The sequence below is a fragment of the Lagopus leucura genome, unplaced genomic scaffold (genome assembly GCF_019238085.1).
Source record: "Lagopus leucura isolate 7727_CA_CO unplaced genomic scaffold, USGS_WTPT01 Super-Scaffold_100012, whole genome shotgun sequence".
In the NCBI taxonomy this organism is placed as follows: Eukaryota; Metazoa; Chordata; class Aves; order Galliformes; family Phasianidae; genus Lagopus; species Lagopus leucura.
In genome coordinates this window covers 70,618-95,734 of record NW_024962267.1, presented here as the reverse complement: position 1 = coordinate 95,734, position 25,117 = coordinate 70,618, and the positions used below count along the sequence as shown (strand labels likewise).

General features: G+C 44.3%; 1 protein-coding gene across 2 annotated transcripts in view; it reads right to left on the bottom strand.

Annotated features, from left to right (window-relative positions):
• Nucleotides 1-25,117, bottom strand: part of LOC122181993 (unconventional myosin-X-like) — a 67,944-nt gene that overhangs the window by 7,251 nt on the left and 35,576 nt on the right. For both annotated transcript variants that reach the window (XR_006179657.1, XM_042874953.1), the window contains exons 22-35: nucleotides 22,903-23,009; nucleotides 19,747-20,052; nucleotides 15,854-15,893; nucleotides 13,545-14,336; nucleotides 11,364-11,487; nucleotides 10,703-10,946; nucleotides 9,867-9,962; nucleotides 8,139-8,232; nucleotides 7,503-7,558; nucleotides 6,410-6,552; nucleotides 5,306-5,500; nucleotides 4,373-4,530; nucleotides 2,898-3,021; nucleotides 425-722 (exon numbers count right to left, since the gene is read on the bottom strand). Coding sequence is in view for 1 of the 2 variants with exons in the window: in XM_042874953.1 (XP_042730887.1) it covers nucleotides 425-722; nucleotides 2,898-3,021; nucleotides 4,373-4,530; nucleotides 5,306-5,500; nucleotides 6,410-6,552; nucleotides 7,503-7,558; nucleotides 8,139-8,232; nucleotides 9,867-9,962; nucleotides 10,703-10,946; nucleotides 11,364-11,487; nucleotides 13,545-14,336; nucleotides 15,854-15,893; nucleotides 19,747-20,052; nucleotides 22,903-23,009 (2,777 nt within the window). In the remaining variant the exon portion in view is untranslated. The remainder of the gene's footprint in view (nucleotides 1-424; nucleotides 723-2,897; nucleotides 3,022-4,372; nucleotides 4,531-5,305; nucleotides 5,501-6,409; nucleotides 6,553-7,502; nucleotides 7,559-8,138; nucleotides 8,233-9,866; nucleotides 9,963-10,702; nucleotides 10,947-11,363; nucleotides 11,488-13,544; nucleotides 14,337-15,853; nucleotides 15,894-19,746; nucleotides 20,053-22,902; nucleotides 23,010-25,117) is intronic.

The following is a 25,117-nucleotide window of genomic DNA, read 5'->3' as shown; positions in this document are numbered from 1 at the left end:
TTCACTCTTTCCTATCTTGGAAGGAATCAAATAGACTTTATGGGCCTCTCTCATCATTTATCCCTGTATGGACTGCTTTGAAAAGCTGCATTGGATGCTGAACATAAATTGGGAAGAAGTGTAAACAATTTATTTCACAAAAATTGGAGGATAAAGCAGATTAAAAGTAAATATTGTAAGCATGATGTGCTTAGTTAGGCAAAAAATGAAAAACACTGCAAATCCAGTTTACTGTATCTGCGACTCCAGAATGCTCATTTTGCTTGTGGGTACTGCAGAATACCTCCTTCAGTGAATATGAGTGTGTTCCTCACCTTTCTGCAGGTTCACTTCACCACAGAAAGAGGGTGAGAGACATAGCTACAGCAGACAGTGCAAGATAAGTAGAGAGAAAGGGAACAAAGCAAATGAAAAGGACTTTCACCTTCTCAGGTGGAACTTGAGGTAGCGAAGGATCCCTCTGCTGGGCAGAAAAGTGCAGCTCATACATGCCATCAGCTGCCAATGGTGCAGGTTCCCAGTGCTGTTGGGATGCGGCATGTGATTCGTTTGTTTGATGAGCTGACAATACACTTCATCACGAAGGGGCTTCAGATCATGGCAGGTCTGAAGAATGCCTTGGATAATTGGTATGGGGTCAGACACCGTCTCAATCTCCTGAAGGGAGTTAAAGATCTTCACTGCTTCATCCTGTAAGCTGCTGTAACCCTTTTCTTGTTGCACTAGGGAGCAATCACAAAGGCAGCAAGAGATGAGCACCTCTTCCTACTGGCACAGGAATGGGATGAGCAACAGTATGGTCTGTGATGGAAGAGCAACCTGAGGAGCAGCATTGGCTCATCTACTGAACTTACAATTCATTAATGCACCTACTTCATGCGTGCAAATGCAGTTTTACGTAGTATTTGCCAATATTTAACTTGTCACAACTGCAAATCCATTTCTGAATATCCCATACAGAAAAGAATAATTCTTTTAAAGGAAATTAATGTTGAAATCTAACTCATTTCAAGGAAAAAAAACTAATACAAAACAAGTGATAAAGTGATCACAAGTGCCAATCTATTCTTAGACATTACACTTCTTTCTTTGTTTCTGTGCTTTTAATATGTCATTTAATTGGATCCCTGTATCCCAAACGGCAGTGAGTAGTTCTCCTCTTTCACTTTCTCCATGACATTCTTCCAGCCTTTTTTTTTTTTCCTGATGCTGAAGAGTCCTTCTCCATTAATCTCTTTGTTGGAAGCAAATCTTTCTGTGCCTTCGATAATCTTTGAACTTTTTTTTTTACTTCTATATCTTTGTAACTGAAGGCCAAAATGCATTCTGTATTCAACATGCATGTGCACGACACATCAATATAGCATCATAAAGCTTTTTTCTTTTTTCCTTTTCTAAGCATTCAAACCCTAGCATTAGCTGTTTTGTTTCCCTGTTCAACGTAAGAGCTGACATTTTCATAAAGCTATGTGAATTGGTGCTCGTTTCCCTAAGCAGAACAAGATCACACAGACCCAACGCTGCTTTGAGTCAGACTGTTCTTCCCCAAATGCATTGCTTTACATACCTTGATTGAAATCAATTTCTGGAAATTCAGTCATTCTGCATTAAAAATTCTTCTGTATGTCACCTATACATCAGCAACTTTCAGTTCTAGCATGCCAGACTGAAATCATCATCAAACATTGTCATCTCAGTGCTCATCCCCTTTTCTACTTCAATTATGAATGTCAAACACTACCAGTGCTTGCACTGAAATCCTCTGATGACCACTCTCTTTTAGAGAACTGCATTTATTCCTATTTTTTAGTCATTTAAATATGGAATTAACTGATTGAAGATTTCTTATAATCTTGAAGCAATTACACTTGTTTAAAAGACTTGCTGAAATATGCCCTGGGAATCTGCCCACTAGGTTACACCACAACAGAGGATAACCTGTACCAGTAAGCCTTGGCAACTCTTTCAAAGAGCTCTCAGACATTTTTGAGGTATAACTTGCTTCTACAAAGCCCTTATCACGTCGTTCCCTACTGCTGCTCTTTATTACAGACTCTCTGTTGATTCTTGAAGTCAGACTTACTGATTTGAAATTCTCCAGATCTCTCCTGAAGACCTTTTATAAGAGAGGCATTAATTATCTATATGTCATTCCTTTGATAAATGCCATTCCTCTGGTGTCAGGGCAATTTTAAGATATTGCTTGTTGCTATTAATAATTCACCTAGTGCCCTCCCAAGTTCCCTTACATATGTGACCAGTTGGTCTCAGCAGCTTGTTCTACTCTTTCTATTGATTTGCTCCACAACCTCTACTAATAACACTTCAATTGCCATCCTTTGACACATCTCTCAAAGGAAGAGTTTCCTAACAAAAATAAAATTCCCACCCTCTTCCCCCGCATAAGGCCTCTATATGCTGATAAACACATGCAAAAAGTCATCATACTCATGCTATATGACTCAGTGCCATTGTCACACTTTGGCTACCTGAAGGCCTATCAGTCTAGCTATTTTCTGTTCCTGAAGCATTTGAAGATTCATTTGCAGTCTGTATCAGTTTCTCTACAAATACTATCCCATTGCCAGATGCATGCTGTAATCCTGTTCTAGGACTTACTCTGGAACCATGTGCAATTCAAGAAGGCAGGCTGTACATCTATATCAGCTACCTTTCTCTATTTACTGTCAGAATTGTTCCTCAGTCACAACACAGCAGATGCAGAACACATTATGGGAAGAGAAAGGCACTACTCCCTCCCTCTGAACCCTGCGAGATGCATTGCTCCAAATGAACTTCATCTGCACGGAGGCAGCTAATAAACCATTTTTATTGTGCTCAGGCTCCTCAATGATCCTCAAAATAAGAGGAGATTGTCACACAGTTAAAATACTCACAGTTGACGCTAACATCTCCATATGGTAATGGGAGCAAAGGGGAGTGCAAAGGGTGCTGGGTGTACCGCAAGATTGGGTTCCTCCTGTATGTCTGCTCCACTACTTCAAGGTTAGTGCTGTTTTCCTGGAAGAAAAAGTAAGTCCTCAAGTAGCTGTAGTTGTTCCCACGACATCTTTCTACATTTAGGGTCAAATTAACTTCCTTTATTCACCTTTCAGAAGTTTCACAGAGGGACTATGTGATGAAAGCATAACACACATCTAAAATGAGTCTGTAAGTTATTTCTGAAAATAAAATGTAAAAATAGCCGTACTGGATCATACCAAAAGTTAGCAAGCATAGGGTCTTGACTCCAAATGTAGGTTGTGGTTCATGCCTACTGTAATCACATATGGAACATATTGCAAGATTCCATCCTGGTACATCTTTCCAACAGTAAGCAGTTGATGGAAGTTCTGTCCACAGATCCATCATGTTCACTATCTAATAATGATCCTGCCCTCCCTGAATTTGTCTGGTGATGTACATGTGTCTGTATACCAGCATACACATGGTGTTCAAAATACAGGCCAGTCACTATCATACACACTGGTATGACACTCTTCTGTATTTTGCCTTATATGATTTCCTTAACACTATCCAACGTTCCGTTTAACCTTTAATGCTGAGCTGAGACTCTCCACGATGAACAGCATGGCTTACCATCTATTTGTATCTTTTTTTAGAGCTCATCACAATGTGTATGTTTTTTTCTGACTTTGAATTTATCAGCTCTGAAATTCAACTGTTCTTTTACCCCACATACACATGTCAAAAGACACTTAGTAACTCCTCACAAACAGCTTTAGTTTTGACTGCTGCAATTTAGTATTGCTAGAGGCTTCATCAGCTCACTATTCAATTCTCAAGATCACTTACGAATGCATAGTGGCACAGCAACTAGCACACAAACAGTTGGAAATGCTCTCTCCAACACGAAATCCAACTATTTATGCAACCCTCTGCAGCTTAACCTTTAATTAATATTTTGTCACAGAATCACAGAATTGTCCACGAGAGGACCTTTCACCTGTCTCATTACAGCTTAACTTCTCAAGTGCTTTTGCAAAAAGATTTATCAAAGCCTTTTGGAAATTAAACTTTATGACCAGAATCACCACCATCCAAATGCTTGCTCATCCCTTGAAAGACCTGTAGGAGATATGCCAAGTATGGCTTTTCGGTATTTCCCCAGGTCCCCCTTGAATCTTTTTTTTTAAAGCTTGGTTATATTAGCTGACTTCCACTTCTTCAATCCTAGGATCACACAGCCTAGGGTTTCACAATACAGATAGTGTGCCAGTTTATATATATATATATATATCTTAGATTTGATTATTTAGGCAAACAATCATTTTGTTTTCTTTTATGTTTTGTTATCCTAAGACTGCAATCCCACTCTTAGCCACGCAGGAATCAGCATGATGATACCTACCCTAATGTCACGAATGAGTTGCTGTGTAGGTGTTTCAATGGGAACTTTGCTGTCAATGACGCCCTGAATGGCAGAGGCCCAGCGCATAGCTTCATTCAGCAGCTTTGTGTACAGCCTGTACGAGTGCTTTCGCCCATGAACAATGATGTTCCAATAGCCTGTAGAGATACAAAGAAGCTAGAAGCTGAAGCTTGTGTCCATTTCATCTTCCCTTTTTGTCTGGAACACCTGTTTGAGGAAAACCTTTGCTGCTTTGATAGTGAAGTATGGTGCCTGGTTAAAATGAACTGGGCAGACAATATCATTCCCAGTTCCCAAATTAGGCTTAGCAGAAGGATGGGCCCAACAAAGCTTTCCAAGATACCAGTATCACAGTGTAACATACATACTTCCCCACCAACCAGGCAGCTCACATTCACTGTTTGGATTTCAGCTACACTCAAAATCACTCAAAAAAAACAAAAAACCAAAACCAGTCAACACACATCACTCAAGTGTAGACATACCCTTGTCATCTTTTGCTTCTAGCAAGCTGAGTGATGCAGCAAAAAAACCTCAGGTGTATGCCATTTCTGTTATTTAAGATAATCACATTGATCCCAGTTATATACAATGTTAATGGTATTTATCTTTGAGCTTTAAGAACTAAGGTCTATGTAGAAAAAAATTAGAGAAATAATGAGACTACTTAGTGATAAAACATCTGTGCTGTGCATATCTATCAGGTGTGAGGGAATTACCATTACTTGCACTCTGTTCTCTGGCCCTTTGCAAGTCTCCAATGGTTTGTGTGGGATGATGTCTGCAATCACAGAGCCTCAAATAGCCTCAAGACTGCATCTCATCACGACACACATTACATTCTTGCATCCTCCCCTCTTCAGGCAACTCCAGACCTGGAACATCTGCTGAGCACTGCTTCCCTCTTCCTACCTGTGTCTTTAAAGACCCTCTCGTCGGGCTGCACTACAGAGCAGAGGCTATTGAGCACAAGTGTGCCAAGCTTGGCAGCTGTGCGTTCAGATGACTTGTAGTAATCAAGGGCAGTGTTTGTCAGCACAAACCAGCGTTTCTTCATCTTTAGAGAGGACACCTTGTTGCTGCTCTGAACCTCTTTATGAAGCCAGCCTAGGAGAGGAACACAGATCGATCAGTGGTTGCTTTTCACCCCAACAGCAAGCCTGACTCTTGCCTAGTGGCTCTCTTTGCTCTGGAATCAGAATGCAAACTCCCCGCAAAAAGCTCCTACTACCAGCCTTTCTTTACTGGCTATAGTAGCATCCTGCACAGTAACTCTAAAAAAAAACCAAAAACAGATAGATTTCCATTGATCTGATGAACCCTTCAGCCCAGTGTATTTTCTTCTCAGCAATCTGTGACAGTTTGCTCCCACCATCAGGACATCTTCTGTCTAAGATAGTTCCCTCACAAGTCATGACCATGGAAATAAATCATTTACAAGTCGTCATGAGATGACTGCCTCCATCTCCAGACATGCTCTAACTAGAGATAGAGTTTATCTTTTGTTCAGCCTTACAGCATTACTCTGTGTCCACCAGAATCAGGTTGGTTTGTTCAGCTGAGTACAGCAGCAATCTCACAAAGTTCTCTCTCCCTCCCTCCGTCTCAACATAACAGGTGTCAGAAGGAACAGAGCTTTCTGAGAACAAAAGCTGCACTGTCATATCATAGTCAGTCTAAGCCAGCTGCTCCAAAGCAGCCATATCCCTCCTATTCCCTGTTGTCATTTGCTGGACAATGTGTTGAAATAGGCTATGGAACTAACACCAGAAAAATAAACGTACAAATAAATACTTTTTCCACTTTCAGTTTTCTGAACTCACTGAAGCGAATTCAGAGTAGATCCCATGCCAGCAGAGCACAGAAAGCAACCAGCAACAAGCAGAAAGGCAGGGGGAGCAGCAAAACACTGCTGCTAAATACTGCTAAGCACTTGGATTAGCTACAGTCAAACCTCTTGCTCAGATCACAAACAGATGAGTTTCACATATCATAATTGCATGCATTTCCTTTTACCTCTCACGAGGAATTCTTGGCCATCAACCTTAGATTCGCCTTTTGGTTTCTGCAGCAGGGAGATCCAGTGATGCATCTCCTCAGGGGTATCACTGTTGCAATGAATCACTCGATTTGCTGTGATGATCACGAAAGAGTTTGGTCTGCAAGAAAAGATAAGCAATAAGTATCAGCCACGGCCATACAAATATCTCTAGTCATGGCACACTCAAAGCCACGTCCTCCAGTGTTCTGCAAATAATGCAGAAAGTCTTTGGATACAAACTACAGGGAAGTGAAAAGAAAAAGAAACAACAATCAAAAGCATCTCCTACGCAGCTGGTCTGCAAACTGATGAATGCAGAGACTTGTCAGGTAGAATTGAACATCTTTTAGAATTGAAGCAGCAAATAAAAATAAGCTGCATAAAACCACAAAAAATAAGCATGTTCCTCAGAATGTGTTTAACATATTCAAACACTGATGCTCCAGAACAGCGTACCTCAGCAGATCCACGAAGAAATTCTGGTTGCTCACCTTACTATCTGTGCTCTAATTTTTTCTTTTCAGTAGGATGCAGATTAACTACAAGGAGTCTGGGCTAAACACTAGCAAAAAGCTTTTGATTAAAAGAAATCTTAGTTTGCTACCAAGATACACACTGTCTAAACTAGTAGCCACAAAGTTCCTGCAATCTGTGTGAGAAAGCAAACAATAACACCAAAACCAGAGCAGAGAGGTAAATGGCTTAATAGCTAACGTTTTACTTCAGTGCTGCAGCGAGAAGCTGGGCTCTGGCTGAACTGTTAACACTAGAGGAAATAATTAAAAGCTAATGCAAAGTGATACAAAATGACATTAAGATTATGCTATTCCCACTTTTTGGATGGGAGAGTCCTGAAACTTTCACTCAAAAGACAATAACGTACTTGTGACCTTCATGCCTGAAAAGTAGGATAGTGTGGAAGAACTCCAAGGGTTTCAGCTGAGCTTATTTGTGAGACAAACCCATACAAGTTTAAACAAATACAAATCGCAAACAAAATACGGGCCTACCTACAAAAATATGTGAGGGAGTTTCCAATCTAAGAGGTGGTCAGGTTGTGGTACCTACCTGTCAGGGTTGTCTGAGGCACAGACAGAGTCAATAAGCCCAACATCCAGGGTTCCCTGTACAGTGAAAGAGACAGGCAACAGGAACTACTCACATCTTAAATTACAGGCATTATTCTTGGTGAATAACATTGGACCTGAAAACATTCTTATGAATTTCAATAGCCTGAGTAGAAATGAATATACAAGAGTGAGTCATCTTTGCTCCATAACAGCATGAGAAGGCGTGCAAGGACTCCAGAGGACTGGAGGTAAGAGTTGGACATTTCCAGACAGCACTATGAAGGTCTGAAATAACCTCTGCCTCCACATCTCAAAGCCAGTAAGACACATTGTTCTTCTCGACTCTTCATCTTCTGTCTTGAAAACCATGACAAAAAGCATATTCCCACAGTCCCACCCAAAAACATTTCATTTCCAAGAGGTGAACCAAAGAGGAGAGGCACCTGTGATCGAGTTCATACCCACTACAACCACCCTGCTCCTCACTGCTTACCCCTCTGTTCTACCAGCTTTGTGCAGTTTTCTTATACTGCTCATGAACTACAGCACTGCCACGTGCTGGAAAAACACACACAAAATAGTTAAATGCAGACAGCTCTGGATGTGCCCACGGACTGGTTGCACAGTAACTCACCACAGCATTCTTTGGGTTGGCCTGTTCATCTTGCATTTCCCTCAGCTGCTGCGCTGTAGCACTGTGTACTCGGCTCAGGACATTAAACCAACCGCTGGCAATCAAAACAGAGGCAAAGTTAGGATTGGGGTAGCGAAACTAGGTCTAGAATATCATCAAAGAACCTGGAAAGCTGTGAGCGGGAACACTGCTTCATTCACAATTTCCTACAGACTATGCTGCACGACATCTCTTGGGCTGATCATACCGTACCTTAATGCCTTCCTTCCTTCCCATTTATCCGTGAAAATTCTGTGCTTGTTCTCCAACCCACTGACAGCTGCTCCCACAAAATCTAGTTTTCTACTTGCTATTCAAGGAACTGCTATTCAAGCAGGCAGCAGCCTCGCCAGGGAGCACATGGCAGCAGAATGAGAAGAGTGTACAGCCAGTGTAAAGATAGGGTCACTTGGGATCTTCAGGGACTCAAGTACTACAGACTTCTGGAGCCTTCTTAACTACTCTCTGATCTGCTCATAAACTTGCAAGTCATATGGCTCTCTATTAATCACGAGGTTTTTATAAGCTTGTTTGGAGTGAAGCTATTTGTCTGTGAAAGGGCTTCTTATTACAGACATATCTGGAGTCTGAATCTCTGCTGCAGAACAATCAGATTCTTATCTGCAGCTTTCAGTGAGATTGGCAAATATCTACACTTCGTGGAGGGTTCTCAAACTGGATACTCTATGACATCTGCTGATCTGTTCTTTTCAAGTGTTGGTGTCTCCCTCAGGACAGAGACTGCCGCGACACAGAGACTGCATTTGAGTGTCACTTGTTCTGGCAATTCTGTAATGACATTCTGTAATCTCAGGGCACAGTTATTGCAGTAGTGGAGGTTCTGAGTTAAGAAATTATCGTCTCTCCAGCTATTACCCCTTGAGTTTGCTTGTTTCTCATTTGTATGGATGCTCTTCAGTGTACTTCTGTTCATTTATTTGTGTCCAAACACTTTACCCCTCCCCCTGCACCCAAACAAAATAACATCAAACTCAAATAAGACACAGAGTCAGATGAAAATAGATAAGGGAAACAGTTACGCTAGCCAGGCTGACGGTGCAAAAGCCTTGCTAAAAGTGGAAGAAGGGTGTGGAAGACATAAGGAGCCAGGCTTAGTAACCTCTTAACTTGGCTTTCTATAGCCCAAACAGGTTGTCCAACCTGCCCTCAAACAACTGTTTCCCACTGCCTGGTCTGGCCGCCAAGAAGGAAGGATGTGAGTCATTTGTTTGCTTTGCACTGGGAAGATTTTATCAGATGACACTACAGACTCTGATAAGCCACAGCATTTTCTCTGTCTCCTGGATAAAACCCAGCTGCTCTCGCAATCGTTTACAGGCAACATGAATAGACTTTTTGTTTGATTCAAGATTCCATTTAATAAATAAATCAGTCATTAGGGGTTCCAGTTTATGTTAAGGTTTTGTGTGTCTCCTGAAGTAACCCTTGAAAACAGCATACTCATAGCCACATGCAGACGGTGACAATCCTGTGAGTGACTGATAGGCTGAACCACCACCTCAGTAGCTGCGACAGGGAGCTTCCAGAGTAGGGGTGGCACTTCCCAGTAGATGACTCTTAGGACTTCACCTTTTTTTTTCTGCTGGGATTGCATTTCCCAGGCTGCCCCATGAGCAGCTAGGTCAGATCTGAACCAAACGAACAAGCCCAACAAAATGACCCTTATACCTGGCATCCTCAGGTGACTCTGCCACGATGTGATAAACCCTGTCTTCCGTCACAATGTCCAAAGCATTCTCTTTTTCATGAATGTCCACAATCTCCCTGGAACACAGCAAATTGCAAGAGCCACAGACTGAAAATCTTTTACAGGAATAAACTGTTTCAGTTATGTTCACATTACGACTTTTGGGATCCCCTTAAATTGATTTGTATGCTAATTACTATAAAAGTGAAACTTAAGGAGTTAAATGAATTTTCTTCAAGCCACCAACAGAATAGATAACAGGGAGGTCAGTATAGATCACTGTTTACAAAGTGGGATGTGTCACTCTTGTTGGTACTTTATAAGGCCACATAAAGCTAAAAGATGACTGGCCTCTCCTTTCTGAGAGCAGGAGCTGAGGAACTGGCTACTGTGGTAAAAAGAGCATTGAAGGCTCAGGAAAAGGCATAGTGTATGCTGCCAAATACAAATCCTGCTGTGAGTCTCATACCATCTCTGTGAAATGCCTGAGAAGCCAAGAAGCAGATGGAGACAGGTAGGGTAGGTTGCATGGGGTATGTACTTAATTAGCTCCTCCTGGTCTGGATTCATCCTTGGTTTTTAAAGAGCTTCTGCCAGGTTATGAAACACAAGACTGGGAAAGAGACTAACAAATCATTCCAGACTCCCTACAGAGTAAAACTAGAAGACCTAATTGTCTTTTCCTTCCCTTATGTTTCTGATTCTTCAGTCCCTGTGGAAGTTTTTTACAGTGATGAAATGTCAGCACTGGACACTTCACTAGCTATCAATTTAGACAGCAAATACTAGGAATCAAAAGGACCAATTCCTCACTCACTTTGCCCTTCTGATATCAATTGTCCCCTTCAGCTTTTCCTCGCTATCATTCTCAAAGTACATCAGCTTGGATTCCCGAAGCACAAACCAGCGACGTTTCCAGTTGCGTCGTGAAAGTGTTGACATGCCTCCCCCTTTTTTATAGAGCCAGCCTGACTTCAGTGCCTCCTGCTTGGTGCGGAACCACATGAAGGCCTCATTCTTCAGAACACACCAGCGCCGTCTCCATGGGTTCATGAGACCTCCTGCAAAGCAAGGGAACAAGATCTCATCTGATGTGCAACAATGGCCATTTCTCTGCTCAGTTCCTGCATCACAAGCACTTACGTGCCACTGCAGTTCCAATTGCAACAAAGGAGCTGAGGGAGAGAATGAAGAGTATGCTGAAATTTGGACAGAGGGAATACAGAACTTGTGAAATATACATGAAATACATGCACTACCCAAATAATTTCATACGGTCTTCAGTCCTGTAGTTCAGAATGAGTCACGCTCAGTGTGCACCCTTCAGAGCCAAAGATATTCAGCCCAATCCTTGACACACACCTTCTAGCTCTCTACATTACTTGCAAAGAAAGATAATGACTGTGAATGAAAAATAAAAAGAGAGGAAAGCAGGTTTCCTAATCCAGTCCTTTATAGTTTTGGCAGAAGCAGCTTACCCTTCATGTAGAGATAGCTGTGAAAATAGGGTGGTCCCGAGCCATTGAAGATGGTGACACGTCCATTACAAAACTCTTCATCTGTATCTATGTAAACATCCACTTCCTCTTCACTGTCCAAAAACTAAAAGGAGAAGAAGAATCCATTCTACTTGGGTCCTCCCAGTCACAGGAGGACTGAAGCAAAGCAACAAGACTGCAGAATCACATGATCAGAAGGTGCAAAACACATACCCTCCTTATAAAAAAGAACATAGTAAAACTAACGCTTGACAGCTTACCCATTAATGCCTTAAGCAAGAGTCTCCAAAGAACATGGAATTTTCATACCAGAAAGGGAGAGTCATTCAGCAGTGGACACAGAAAACTCCAGTTACCCGTAGGAGCAAACCTTCCTATTTCATGGCATAGCCCACAGTCCAAAATCTAATTTAATGGGATTAAGAGAGAATTTTTCATTTTGGAAGATTTTTCTGGCAGACAGGTCAGCATGCTGAACAAGACAGAGCACTGCTCTATTCCTGGCAAGGAAATGTCTTGCTATGGAGTTTATTTAAGAAGAAAAAAAAAAAAGAAGAAAAGAAAAGCACATTCCAGAGTAACTGAATCCTGAAGAACAAAGATTGAAATTACTGAAATAATAACACAGTGTTTACTTGTCCTTGTTCTTCAACTTACTGCCCTCAGCCATAAGAAAGTACCTCACATGTGGAATCCAAATTGTGCTTTTCCTTGCCTTAACTACAACTTCCTATGATGAGCTGCATTAATTTAACAGGAATGAAAACAGCTCTTTAGTCCTTTTTCCTTCACCAAACGTACGTTGCTTCTTTTTATTTTCCATTTCTGACCCCTCTCTGCAGTCCCTTTGCCCTCCTCTTTGTCTCATTCATTTTCCACATACTCATTTTTCCTCTGTTCCTATTAAGCTTCAAAAAGCAGGTACTTCTGGATCAGCAGCTGCTGATGGGACCCCAAGCCAGCTGCAATTACTTCTCCCTGTGGCTCGTGCCATGACACAGTGCAACTGGATTTTTCACAGGTCTTCCTCATTGAGGAGCACGACAAAATCCTCCAATCCTATTTAAATTTTAAAAAGAATGGTAGAAACCAGGCAAGGCCGTGATAAGCACTGTGACAGGATACAGGATGATTCATAGCTTGAAAGATTACTTGACAGTGATCTGTGAGTACCTGCCCACGGAGAAGGTACCTTTATTCAAGCAGATCACATCACAACAAATTCAGCTGGCTGGCAGCTGACATTAGAGAAATGCAAGCAGGAAAAAAAAACATGTAATTTTTCAAGAGAAGTCAAAATCTGCCACTGAAAAAGAAAAACAAAAGGAAGTAAACTGAATGTCTTAAGTAATTTTCTAAAAGACATTTTGTCATTCAAGTCCCTGCTTCCAGAGACATTACATCTGAAGGATTTTTATGGCTGATACTGGCTTTCACTCCTGAACTCTTTACAGTCATTTGTGGGCTCATCTGACATCCTGGTTTACTGTGGGTTTGCTGTGACACCCTTAAGCAGCTGTAGCCTGGGGGCACTCAGAAAGCCCATCTTTAAGCTGAGATGCTTCAAGTGCAAGGCGAACAGCCCAGCTTTAGGAACAGAAAGCTTCCATGACCTGTGTGTGCATTGAGACCCATGCTGATCTGCACAGTAATTCCTTCTGTCCTTACAACAGCTCAGTTTGTGCACACCAGCTGAAAATAACCTCTTGATTCTGAACACTAACAGAACTCCTTTAAGTGATGGGAACAAACTAAGACCCAGCCTTCCCCATTTGCTCTTGTGACTGCCCACCAGCAGCTCAAACTAATCCTGTGACATCTCTGCGGCAGGACACAAACCTCCAAGATATTAATTGCCTGCTTTTAACCTTATGCTGATATCTGGTGATGGAAGCAATCTAAACTAGCCTAGGTATGCATGTCCTAGCTTGTATACCATTGGCACTGGACAGACACAAGCCTGCTGGCCTTCAGCCTCTCTCTCTCCCTGTCTCTTTCCATTTTTTTCCCCCAAACTGATTGCTGATGTAAGAGAGTTACATATTAGCAAGTATATCTATATCTACAGCAAGCAGGCATCTGTAAGCAAGCAAGGATGTTATAAATATCAACAAAGTCACACGCTAATGCCCAGAAAAATGAATGGAAGGAGATCCTTACCGAGTCCAGGCTGCCCCGGTTGGAGTCCAGGCTGGTGCCGTGGGAGTGCCTCAGACTTTCCTCACCGTTCAGAGGCTCAGCTGAGGCACTGCCTGCATCCCCACAGCCATCCAACTCATCATGGTCATAGTCAGACTCCACATCTTGAGGGGAATTGTAAATTGGCTCTCCCACCTCTCCACTGTTACTTCTCAGCGTATCTGAGATAGTGCTGTAACTGCTTTCTGCTGGGCCAGAGAGGGCACTCTGCTCCTTGGGGCTACTGGTTCTTTCCATGGGTTGTGCTGGAGCAGGGGCAGCCTCTCCCACTTCCCTTTGGAGATGCGAAAGTCTTGCGCCCACATCTTCCTCCGGGTTGTTATCGCTGTTCTTCATGCCCTGCTGAGTAACAACCACCAAACTGGAAGTTGGCCGTACTTCATCATCAGCATGAAAACCCTCATCCACCTCTTCTTCAGCCAGTGGTGCGACAAGGCTGCAGTCAATGTTGAGCGTCCCCTCACTAGACAGAGAGCGCTCCAAGTTCTGCACACTTTCATCCAGATTGCCAAAATCTAGCAGCTCCAAGAACTCCTGGGCAACCCTAGATGCCTCCTTCTCCAGCCTCTGGATCTCCTCCTCCCGCTGCCTATTGATTTCATTCCTGGTGTTTTCACAGATGATAGACATGTGATCCTCTTTCTGTTGCTGCAACTTCTCAATCTCCTTCTCCAGCCTTAAGATCTCCTCCATCTGACGTCTCTCTTCCTCCTGCAGTGGAATATCTACTTCCTCGGTCTTTACTGTTTCCACCTTAAAGAATTTACAATAGCATTAAAGCAGCTTCTTTAACCTACATGCATTCCTTGCCAGGATCTTTCATTTCTCCCATCTCCTCTGCTTGCCTCGTACTTCCCATATGTAAAAGGATGACACGAGGCATCCTCTCCTTTTCTGACTGGCACCTGCAAACATCCATGATGTAAAAGCTAAAAGGCAGAACTACTGATCTTCAGGTATCTCCTTTCTACTAGCAGCCCACCTCCTTTCTGTAGCTCACTGTGATCAGTGAATTTTTAGAAGAGCCTCTCTGTCAGCTGCTAAAGTTACTGCCCTCTAATATTTCAGTAGAAGCATCCTCTCTTTTTAAGCTACCACTGTCTCATACATACATGTAAATAGGAGAAAGTAACTATATACAAATATACACAAGCATAATAGGTTGAAGAACTAAACATTTTCCAAATACATCATGAAAAGATTTAGAGATTTTGCTATTTACTTGGTTTGGGGTCTCACCATCAGGATTTGGGGCTGGGGCTATTTGCAATGAAGGAGGACTTGTGCCCGCTCCAACCCCACCCAAACTCCACCCTCAATTTCTTGGGACTCTTTGGAATCTCTGAGTGCCTGATGAGGACTCAGGCATCTTTTATTCTCCACACTGAAATAACTGAGGAAATTTCTAGCAAGTACATAATAACTGGAAGGGAGAAAATACTGGTAGCTTTCACCAAGGTTTAGCAATAAAATGAAGCCACTCTCTTCAGCTGAGGATATTGAAAACAGACACAAATAAATAAATAAATAAATAAATAAATAAATAAATAAATAAAAGAAATTTAAAAAGGTTTGAATATACTTCCAAATAGGAAGACAGCAACACAGACCATGCATTGCCCCATTAAGCCACAGTCCATATTTTCCTCATGACTGCTCTGTTGCTTGTTCTCTACTTGACTCTTACTTGTGGACAAATTAACTTTTATACTCTAATCCATTATCTCTCCTGAGAAGAGCTGGCCTGAATCTCAGGAACAAATGCTTTGGGAAGAGGAGTAAGAAGATACACAGCTGTTTTCACACACCTCAGGGTAGGTGGTCTGCTCTTTGATGTATCAAGTACCAACAATTAGATCAGTTACCAGGGGTTTATTTTAGCCACAGTAGCAGCCGTCTGCACTCTTATTTTGGCTGTTACAGGCAACAGTCCAGAAAAGCAGATTGTGTCACAGCAGAGCACAGCACAAGGTCATGTAACAAGCTCAAGCAGTAGAGATAAAAAGGGATGCTGCATGTTCAACAGTGAAATTTTCAAATAAGAACTATGCAAGCAAGTACACAAGCCTAGAAAAAAAGAACCAACACACCTTGTAACCTCTGTGCACCTCTGCCAAAGCTAAGCACCTGCAGGTTTTGAGTGAACAAAGTCCACTCTGTAAGCAGTGCTGCCACAATAAAGACATGAGCTCCAGGCAAAGCCCAGGCAACGAAGGACCCTTCACAGACACTCAGAGAAGCCGCATCTAAAGAATAACTGCTAAACTTACCGGAGCCACCTGGAGCAGAGCATTCAGCTGTTCCTTTTCTCTGACGAAGAAAAAAAAGAAACACAAGACATGACAGTCAGACAGCTTCATTTCTCCTGGGGAAGGCTTTTAGAATCACATGGATACATCATCCCTCCATGGATAAGGGTTAAATGTAAAGTACTCATTGTAAGACCCATTTAACAGCTTTTACAATTTAGTATAAATCCAGTTGTCTGTGGTTGACGTGACCTTCACGGATACAACAGATCGTGCCGCACAGTTAACGTGCAGATCAATCAGGAAATTGGATTAGTTGAAACACGGAAGAAGGACACTGGAAACAGTGACAGATCAGTTAGATTCATGATAAATGTCAGCTGAATCCTCTGAACATCACGGGACATACTACACGGCCATGGATATTAAACAATGTTTTGCAAGCGTAATTGATAGATTTCAGGAAACTCTGCTTTCAAACAAAACAGAATCACTGCAACCCCAGCACTGAACTTGTGTTTTGTTCTGTGCGTACTATAGTAAATCCAGAAGAAAACTACTAAACGTTTGCACTTGGTTAAATAGCTAAGCTGGGGAGCTGCTGTTCTGAAGATCTGCGCGCCAGCTCCCGGAACTTCTCAGCAGCAAGCAAAGCCTAGCTCACTAGTAAAGGCTGTAAGACAGTTTGTTAGTAAACATGAGGCAGAGGAAAAAGCTATCCCACGCTGCTGTGTCTCCATCCAGATCAAAAAAGCAAAAGCTCTCCCCACGATCAGATTTTCCACAGGCAGTTGAACCAGCAGCACAACCAATGCTGGGGTCATGTGAATGGAGTAGGGATGGGATGTGGCCAGAGGCAGACTGCCCGCCAGCAACCCCATGCAGCTACATTCACACTGGCAGTGGTCACCTGCAAATCTGTAACCCAGGCTCATGCAGAACTGAAGGGCAACAATATTTATTTCCCAGGCCCTACAGTTTTTCCCAGCCAAATTCTACATTGCAGCTGCAAGTCACAAGAGCTCCCGCCCTTGCACTCTCTCACACACAAATAAGCTAGGAAATGTTTACAGACACAAGCTGACATAAGTGGGATGCAGATGACTCCAACGTTACTGAAAATCTCTAGGAGTAGTCAGGAATTAAACAATTGCCTGGAATGATGTGAGGGTGCAAGAAGCAGCACCATTACAAAACAAGTTTTGTACAAGTGGGAAACAAGTGGGAAATACCACCTACAGTCTACACAGCCATTCCTTCAGCTGCCCCTGGCACATTTTGGAGCTCTAGTATTTCTTGCTATTTTCCATCTATCTCCAGGTGATCCTTGCTCTTCCTGAACTATGACAGCTGAAATTAGGGACAGCACTCGTACCAAATCCTTACTTGGGCCGTACAGAACAGAGCAATCACCCCACACCTTACAGTCCTGCATGTTGACAATTCTATCTACAAATGTAACAAAGCTACTCCTATTTCCTCTTCCAACTTCTTTTGGAAACATTGTAGTAAGACCATATTCAGCACACCTCCTGGAAGAATCCCATTCAATATGTGTCACTTAACAAATAACTACTATTGTTTACTAATTAAAATGCAATAATATAACACAGGTAAAATACAAACCCTGCTCTTTTATCACCTACTAAACCACCTTCCTTATGGTGTCTTCTGAGTGCTGTTACAGTACCAAAGCCCTTACTGAAGTCAAGATACGTACTACTCTCTGGGGCTTTTCCCTATCTGTAAGACAAATTATTACAGAACAAAACAGATAACTTTAATGCTCTTTGCTCTTCACGTGCCTACCCTGGCTCTTTCCTCCTGTATCAAGCACTTAGAACTATTTCTTTCATTATTCATTTCAGTATATTCCTGAAATTGAGGTTAAGCTGACTGCTGATTCTCCTGGTTCTTCCTCTTCTCCATGCTAAAAAAGAAGTCATTACATTTAAAATTTCCCACTTTTAAGGAAACTCCAAAGCAGGAGAAAAAGAGGAGCTACTGATTCAAACTGTCTCAGCCAGTATTTCTCAAAGTTTCCAAGTATTATTTCTACAAAGAAGTTACCTAGACTTGGTGATCTGATTTATATAAGCATTCTCTAAACTCTTCTTTCCCTGTTAATTGCACATCTGTGCTAATTGTACAGCAGCCGAGCCCTTTGGGAAGACAAATAAAGATAGCATCAAGTGCTTTCCCTTCTACACATCCTAATTTGTTCTTCCTGTTGAACATCAGACCAAATTGTACCTTGTCTTCCTTTTACTAACAGCGCATGCACAATAAGCATGAATATCACCTTTCAGTTCAGTTTTATCTCAGTTTGCATCCTGATCTTTCTGATTCTCTCTTTGTATGCATATTCTGCTTGATTTGTGCTTTTTTGGTTGGTGGTTGTTGTTTTTTTGTTTGTTTGTTTGTTTGTTTGTTCTGTGTGCTTAGCCAAATTTGCCAGTTTGGCCAGATTAGCCAATTTGCAATCTGTGAACTCCCACCTCATGGAAGTTCAGGATTTCCCCACTTTGTCCCCCAGTACCTTTCTCAGCTACTCATTGAATGAAGCTGTTTGAGACCAAGTAGGAAGTGAAAACAAAGCAAGAAGCTTTCCTGATTCCTAGGAACACTGCCATTTCTTTGTAATTATGCAGGCTCAACATGTCTTTCATAGGCTGAAAACTAGAAGGCAAGAGCAGAAATACACAGGAAATAATACGCCTACGAAATCCTTTCGTCTAAAACCAGGTAGGGAGCAGCTCTGTGCAGCAGGACTTCAAACCTGAGAGCACATCCGTGACATTTGATCCCTATAAACCAGGTACTCCCATTCCGAACTTGTACAGTTTTGTGTTGTGATGAGGCTGCTGTTGAAAACTGACACAATGATAAAACGGAGCTGTGAGTGATGTTCAGCAAATTCCTTGACCAAACTGTTCATTGCTGGCATCACTGACTCCATGCTTTGTCCCAGCAGATACATCACTCAGCTGCCACCCATGAAATCTTAAGCAATACCTTCTCCTTCCGCCATGCTTCTGATCTTGGAGTTTCATGATGCTTGTCACAGACTGCCACGATCCAACCCCAAACCAAGTACATAACAAAACTCCATAGTAAGAAACATAATCAACTATTCATAAAATGCTCAAAATCATACAGGATTTACTTTTTCAAATGCATCTAATCATTGTGTAACGAAAGCATTACACTTCTTAAAATATGAAATTGTCAGGAGACACCCAGTTTGGATAGATGTAGGTAACCAAGGAGTGAATAGGAAAGATTGCATGAAGTACAAGATTCTCAACAGGTATACTATACTGCCCCTGCTCAGACAGTGTCTTTTTGTCATATCAGCTTTTCCTTTCTCCTCCTGACACATCTGTATCCCTGTAGAGAGGTTCACAGCAGCAGGAATAGGGTGAGCATTTCTGTTCTCACCCTTTTTACAGTAAGGATTGTGAGGCACTGGCACAGGTTGCCCAGAGAGGCGGTGGGTGCCCCATCCGTGGAGATACTCCTGGTCAGTTGGAGAGGCTCTGAGCAAATGATGGAGCTGAAAGTGCCCTTGTTCATTGCAGGGAGTTGAACCAGATGGCCTTCAAGGGTTCCTTCCAACCCAAACAATGATATGATTCTATGATTCTAAGTGTAAGAGCAGTACAGGTGTGCTGCCCATCTCATACCCTTACCAAGCTTGCTGGACACACCAAAACCCACAGACTCTGGTACTCTCTCACATGGCTATTCCCTTCAGGCTTTGGAAGAATGCATAAAGTTTCCTCTACTGCTGTGAAGGTAAAGAGAAAATTAGGCACCTCTGCCTGATCAGCAAACCCTATTGCCCCAGACCCACTGCTGCACCTCAGCAGCTCCAGTACTAGGGAACGACGAGCATGAGAAACCATTTGTACCTTTCCTTCACCTCTTCCTCCTCTCGCTTCTTCCTACGCTCCTCCTCTTCTTGCCATTGTCTTTCCTCTTCCTCTCTTCTGATCTGTTCTTCCTTCTCTCGCCTCCTCCTCTCCTCTGCTTCCTGCTGTCGCCGGAGCTCCTGCTGCCGCAGGTGTTGGTAGAGGCTGCGAGCCAGGTGGCCACGCCAGTGCTTCTGCAGGACGATGGCAGAAGCCTTCAGGCGCAGCAGGCTCTTCTTCCAGAAGTACGCTCGGTAGTTCTTTTGGATTGTAACAACACTGGCTTGCACCTTCCGGTACTTCTTCCTAAAACAGAACCAGACACTTAATGCAACATGAAGCAATGCTCCATGTCTCTTATGCCCTACAGTATGACTGATCTCATCATATCTGTGGAAAAATGAACTTGGAACAGCATTGCTCAGTAACGAAGCAAGTTGTTCCTCAATTGCTTTTGCCCACAGCTTGTGTTTTCCTTACTGTTCTAGTCCTGCACTCAACAGTGGTGGGCTTCTATGGGCACCTACTTGTGCCTTCCAAGGAGCTAGGTCCATGGTAGGACCCAAAATAAAAGAATCATTACTCTGTTTTTGTACTTGAGTGATGCCTCTGCATTACTGACTGCTTTTATCAAAGATCTGAAAAAGACAGCTCCTGGTAGAAGTTTGTACACAATGTGCAACCCAGGCAAATAGGGTTACCAATACACAGGAATCCAGAAACATTTGTAAGCTAGATCCAAGCAAAGATTCAAAAGTCCAAAAGATCCAACCGTAAGGTTAAGAACAAAGGAATCAAAGGCCTAACACACGTGATATGAGACTATGTTAAGAAGCAGTAAGTCAGAAAAGGATTTGGGGGTCACACAGATTGTCAGACGGATGCTAACTCCCAACACAATGCTCTAGAAAAATTAGACTGGGATTTGTATGCTTGTAGGCAGAAATACTACGTCGAAGGGAACAGCGCTGCTGCTTTTATCCTGTGTTCAGTGTTAGCAGCGCTGTTTCAAGAACAACAGCGATTTCTGACACAGCAGGACTGAACCTAGAAATCCTGGCTTACTGAGAGATTTCAGGAGCTTGCTCCATTACATTAGGAAACCGAAGGCTAGAGAATGGTTTAATCCCAGCAAAGCATCCACAGCAGGACCACATTTGGGCAGAATTTCTATTTATTTGACAAGGAACTAACAAGATTTAACTGATTTAACTGACCTGAAACCAAAGTCTATTCAGGCTAGAAATAAGCCGCCATGGTTTTTTAAAGCAAATGAAGATATTCAGACACTTTCATACCTTGCTGAGGGAAATGATCATTGGTAATATTTAAATCATAATCCCCTTAATTCCAAACTGGAACTCCCAGAGGGAAAACATGTTGCATGGAAGCTCTGGTCAGCATGACACAGTAATCCTGTATCGTCTTAGCAGTCCTCGAAAGCATACTAGAAATAGCACAGTATTCTTACATATCCTTCTCACAGACCTTCTGCAACCCCCTGAGGGGAAGGCACACCTCAGAATCCCCTTCCTGGCAATCAAACCTTCTTCAAACGGCAACAGAGACCCATGTTGTCAGCTTGCCACCTCCCTGCACATCAGATATATCAAGAAAATCAAGGGAGGGATGCTAATGGAAGCAGTGCCCAGAGGTCACACGTTTTCCACAAATATCAAGTCAAAGGGAGGAAGCACAGAGAACAGCAGAGGAAAGGGAAGAGGGAATGAGAGTTGGGAAGTTGCAGATGGATTGCTCCTGGGCTGTAGCCCTTCAGCTCCAGTCCCTTTGTCCTCTCTGTGCCCCACACATGGGGTGCAAACAGCTGCACCAGCACCCTCTGCCAAGGCAGCATCAGAAAGGGCACTCTGACTTCTACAAAACACATCTGCCAAAAGCTCTCCCCAGTGTGCCAAACACTGCCCAGCTCCAGGCAGCTCTGCCTGCTTATCTGCCATGCTGAAGTGCCCTCTCATCCCTCATGACCACAGCAGACACCCTTCAGCCTGAGCTGCTGCACGCAAACCATCAATTTCATTTCCCTTGTCCTGCCTTCCCCTCATCCCCTTGCCAACCCACAGAAATTCAACCTGCAGTCCACACTGGGGAACACAGCTTGCTCTAGAGATGTGGAGGAGCAACATGTGGGACATGAATCCAGCTCTGTGCGGGTTGCAAGACCACAGGATCCGCAGCCAAGAAGAGCACTGCTGCCTGTCACAGCCCTGCTGGGCAGCAGCCACCTGCCAAAGAACTCAGCAAAGCAATAATCCTGTGTGCCTGCAGCGATGCTTCCCAGAAAAATCAATTTCTGTGCTAATCCCAGTCACCCTGTCCAAATGCTAGGCACAAAGTAAAACAGAGCAGAGGCCCTGACACAGAAAACTTACAATCTCATATACAAACAACAAAAAGACAAATGAGCTAGTTCTAAGGGGAAATAAATAAATGAATAGAAGCCCTAATATTGGCAAGGCAGGGCACGAGTCTTCATACACATTTCCCAGTGCAGAACGAGCTACATAGAGGGGGCTCTATGGAAGTGCTTCTTCAAGAACTGCGCAGCCCAGGATGCCATCTCTCCTCAGCCCCGACTGACAGGTGTAGGGGCAGAGACTTGCTAGTGCATCTTGCTGGGATTAAGCGTGCATGCCACAGCCTTTGGGGAGTCAGCTGCTGGCCGGCTTCGGGGGCAGAGGAGGGGCTGTCCACCACAGTTGGTTCACCCAGCCCTCCCTGGTCAGGTGCAGAAGGGAGCGGCAAGAGGAGATCGCTGGTGCAAAGCTGGCCAAAGCCCAACGCTGAAGAGTTCACTAAAAGGAGAGGAAGATCACGAGGCAAGCAGGCAGGGAAAGACTGTGAGCGAAGGGAGAGCTGCGAGTGGGGTTGAAGTTTGCAGGCAGAGCAGGAACCAGCGCTGACAGCATAAGGAAAATGAGGGGGACCCACGTGCAGGTGGGGCAGCAGAGCCCGAAGGCTGGGAAATGTGGCATTGGGACAAGCGGCGGCACCGGGATCCTGCAGGAGCGGCGTGCAGGGAGGGCGCGAGGATTCAAGAAGAGGAAGCAGGAGATGTCCCCGGGCCGGTGAGGGGAGAAGGGCTGCGGACTTTGGGCTCACTAGCAGAGGGACTGCGGTGCAGCCCGCGGCACTGACCTTGCCATGTAGCCCAAGACGTGGGCCCGGATGACTACAGCAGCTTTCCTCAACTCCTCTTCCCGATCCTTCTCCAGCTTCTGCTCGAGAGCTTCCTTCAGGAAAACCTGACGCCGCGGGGAGGAGTTTCGGGAAACACAAAGAGAGGAAAGAAGTCAGTCCCGGGGGAGCCGGGAGGTCCCGGCTGCGGGAGCGCAGCGCCTGGGGCTGCCCGCAGCCGCCGCCGCCGCCGCCGCCCCGGCCCGGCCGCCCTCGCTCACGGCACCGCGCAAAGTTTGGCGGCGTCGGAGCTCGGCCCCGCAGCCAGCCCCCGCCTCCCTCCCTCTGCGGTCAAGACTTGAAAGGGAGCGGAGGAAGGAGGGAGAGGAGGGAGGAGGAGAGCCCGTGCCTGCGCCCGGCCTTAACCCTTTCCCGGCCGACAGCCGTCCCCGCGCGCCGCCTCGCAGCAACCCGCTGCCACGGGGGAGCGCTTTGCGAAGGAGCTCCGCCGCGTTTCGAGAAAGGCTGCGATTTCCAAGCTCCGGGGACCCGGCAGCGGTCCTAGCAGCGGTCCTAGCAGCATCAGGAGAGCCGAAGGGCCCTTAGAGTGGTGAAGCGGAGCGTACCGCATTCTCTCCGCTCAGCCCCAGCAGCAGCCGGGAGAGGCTCCTGGCTGAAGTCCTGCGCAGCATCGTGCAATGACCTGAGCTCCGCGGGAGAGCTCCCCGACTGTCAGCGGCTGCGCTTGGTTTTCCACTGGTTTCTCTCTGCCGTCTTCCACCACCTCTGTTCTGAGTCTCTGCTTAGAGCTAAATGCTTGCACGAGGGATGGAGTGCTATCTTAGAGACAAAGCAAGATAAGGGCTTGCTTGAAGTACCTGAGCTACTTTAAATCAGCTGACTTGCAGGGAGGTCAGCGCAAGTTGCCAGAATACATGCTTTGCCTGTTGAGGTCTGCAGCCTGTACGGAGCTGTCAGCAGGGTCAGCCTAGATCAAAGTTGGCTACGGCTGGTCCTCACAGGCTGCGGGCACAGCACCACCACCATATGGCTGCGGTGACACGGGCTCAGTTCCTGCCAGGGCTGGCAGCAGGGCAGGCTGCAGGAGGGCAGTGCTGCCCCACTTAGCATAGCACAGCCATGAGCACGGGCTGGGAGCTGGAACACACCACTGCACAAGGACACTACCTCGTGAACTAAAATGCCTTCTCCATCCTTGCTTTTAGCCCCATCGCCCATTTAGGATCTTTCTCCCCCTCAACCATGCCCACTATGTACTGAAATCTCTCCCTGAGTTATCACCCTGCACTTAGCTCTTACCCCAGAGAACCACTTCAGTTAAGATGGCCCAAAGAAATGAGCTGTTTGGTAACAACTAAGTAACCGTGGGTAGCCTTAAAAGAAGGTTCATTGTCAGGGTACTGCCAACCATGAAGCTGGCACCCTTCCCTGCAAGTTGTACATCCACTCCCTCTGTCAACTCAATGATCTTTTAAAGACTTCTTTGAGGCAGAGATTGCTCTTTCAATTACATTCCAGAACAGAGCAGCAGTCACCCATTTCAAGAAGGCAGCCAGCAAAACATTGTCTCAGTTCATTATCTTCATCAAATTGCAAAAATACTCAAGTCTGGCAGCATCTTGCTAGTAAACAGACTTCAAGCCAGTAAGGAGGGGGAAAAAACAACTTCGAAGCACGCAGAGTTCAAGACCCTACCCTAACCCTGCAGAGTTTTCTTTATATACTCATAGATAGAAGGATTCATCTTGAACAACATGTGGCATAAATAGTGTCTGTCTATAAGCTAATGGCATGTTGAGAGAGTTTTCTCAGCCTCCTGCAGATAATGAGAGTGAATTTGAATCCAGAAATGTTTCGGATGCTTTATGGGAATAGCTGTAAGGTGACTGCTTCTTTGTCATAATTCACAGTTGCTTTCTGAAAACATGAGATCACTTTCATCTGAGGAATGAACAGTTAGAAAAAGCTACAGGCTACTTCTATCTGCTCACATTGCACACTGGCCAAGTTTACCAGCACAGTGCTCCTGAGCACAGAGGAAAGGGACCAACACATCCCCAGTGGAGATGAGGGCACATCAGCACAAGGCTGATGCTCCATCACATCATGTCTGCATCCAAGCCCTCACCTCTAGCATGCCACCGGATTGAACCTGCACTAATAGCTTTCATAAACATTAATTTGACAATTGCCAGCACAGCAGCTGCTCTATTCT